This window comes from Macrobrachium nipponense, chromosome 47, assembly GCF_015104395.2.
Source record: "Macrobrachium nipponense isolate FS-2020 chromosome 47, ASM1510439v2, whole genome shotgun sequence".
Taxonomy (NCBI): domain Eukaryota; kingdom Metazoa; phylum Arthropoda; class Malacostraca; order Decapoda; family Palaemonidae; genus Macrobrachium; species Macrobrachium nipponense.
Window position 1 is genome coordinate 32,721,668 of NC_087222.1, and position 2,402 is coordinate 32,724,069.

At 38.6% G+C, this 2,402-nt stretch overlaps 1 protein-coding gene across 1 annotated transcript; it reads left to right on the plus strand.

Moving 5' to 3' along the window:
• The first annotated feature begins 710 nt into the window (after window positions 1-710).
• Window positions 711-2,135, plus strand: LOC135204624 (general transcription factor II-I repeat domain-containing protein 2A-like). Its single transcript, XM_064234772.1, has one exon. It carries the CDS (start codon window positions 711-713, stop codon window positions 2,133-2,135), a length of 1,425 nt encoding a protein of 474 aa, XP_064090842.1.
• The last annotated feature ends 267 nt before the right edge of the window (window positions 2,136-2,402 follow it).

Here is a 2,402-nt window from a genome sequence, read left to right on the forward strand (position 1 = left end):
TATTTCCTTTCAAATCATATGATTAAAAAAGTAATTTTTTCCTATGATACATGAATTAAAACAAAAACGTTTCATATTCATGATGAGGGGTACGGTACATGATTGCATCGAGAATGTAGGCTGGACGAGATGTAGGCTAGACGAGTATGATACATGAATTGTAACAAAAACGTTTCATACTCATCACGATGAGGGGTACGTGATTGCATCGTAATCTGCTGTTGTTTCAGTTACTCTTTAGCCACCTTACTTAACACCCTTCCCAGTTTAATTGTCGCCATGGCTACTGCGAAAAAAGTCAAGCTTGATGTCCGATCATTTCAGTCGTCATGGACAAATGACTTTGGATTTATTCAGCAGAATGACCGTGCTGTGTGTGCTCTCTGCTGCGAGAATGTCGTATGCCGCACATCAAGTGTTAAAAGACATTTCGAAACAAAGCACGAAAAGACTTTCAAGGATAGTGCTGACAAAGCTGAGGCGATCAAGAAAGCAGTACCCGCTATGGAAAACAGAGTAATGTGTTTAAAAACTTGAGTGCTAGCAAAAGTAATGAAACTGAGGCCAGTTACAAACTAGCTCTGTGTATTGCTAAGAATGGAAAGCCTTTTACTGATGGAGATTTTATAAAAGCAGCTTTCCTAGAGTGCTCTGAAGTATTATTCGATGGAATAACAAACAAACACGTGATTATCTCAAGGATAAAAGACATGCCTGTCTCAGCTAGGACCGTGGAGAGACGTATTTCTGAAATGGCTGATAATGTAACCCAGCAGCAAACGGTTGCTTTAACAATTACACCTGTGTTCAGTGTTGCCCTGGACGAAAGCGTGGATATAAATGACATTCCCCGCTTGGCTGTTTTTGCCAGGTATAGTGACACAGAGGTACACGAGGAACTGTGCTGTCTTAAACCTATGTATGGAACCACCAAGGGAGAAGACATACTGAAGGCATTCACCGACCATTTTGAGAACAGAGGGGTAGACATAGGAAAGATTTTTGCAATTACAACGGATGGTGCTCCTGCTATGGTAGGGAAAAACAAGGGTTTTACGAAGTTGGTTGAGGAGAAAATTGGGCACCCCATTCTGAAATTGCACTGCATAATTCATCAAGAAAATTTATGTGCCAAGATCTCGAGCTTTGTTCTCAAGAAGGTGATGACTACTGTCACAAAAATAGTGAATTTTGTCGTTGCACACTCTCCTCTTACGCACAGGCAGTTTCAAGCTTTTCTTGAAGAGGTGGACAGTGTGTACAAAGATATACCTTTGCATTGCAGTGTTAGGTGGTTAAGTTGTGGGAAGGTATTGGAGAGATTTGTGGGATGCTTTGATGAAATCAAGGTTTTCTTATCAGAAAAAGGCCAAGACTATCCTGAGTTGGAAGACGGAGATTGGATTGTGAAACTTATGTTTCTCTCAGACATCACCAAACATCTAAAGGAGTTCAATCTTCTCCTGCAAGGTGCAGGAAAAACGGTATTGGATTTGTACGATAATTGGAAAGCATTTGTTGCAAAGCTTGCAATCTACTCAACAGATGTGGAAACCGGCTCTTTCCGTTATTTCAAAAATCTGAAAAACTTATCTTCAATGCATCCAGTCAACACTTCTGATCTACAACTGTACATGCAAGAATTAAAGTCAGAATTCTCAATCAGGTTTCAAGATTTTCAACACATGGGCCCAGTGTTTTCATTTTTAATCAGACCGGACACCTTTAAATACAGTGACTTGGACACGACTCTCTTTGAGTGGATGGAAACTGAGGAATTAGAAATGCAGTTAATCGACTTTCAGGCCTCAACATTGTGGTCAGCTAAATTCAAAGATCTTCGAGAAATACTGGAAAGCAGTAAGAATGATCATGCAACATCCATCTTAAGGTCTTGGGCATCACTACCTGATAAATTCAATAGCATGAAGAAAGTAGCTTTTGCACTGCTATCAGCGTATGGATCCACATATCAATGTGAGCAGATATTTTCAAAAATGAAGCACATCCTCAGCCCTCATCGCAGCAGGCTTACAACGGATCACTCTGAGGGTTGCGTGAAACTCAAGGTGTCGAAATATTCACCTGAAATTTCAACTTTGGTCAAAGGGAAGCAAGGGCAAGGATCACATTAATACTAAGTGTATAAACTTCAAACCTAAAATAGTTTTTGTTACAGACAATAATAGATGCAGAAAATAAATAAATAAAAATTATATTTGAATTACATTTATTGTATGCATGTTCAGGAAAATACAATATAATTTCAATGGCTAATACTACAGTACAATTATGATTTTAATTTTCCTATCCCCAAGATATATGTATATTATCTATAATAGTGCTTGAAAAATAGCACCTGGCACGCAAGGTACTTAAAAAAAATGTATTAAATTATTAAC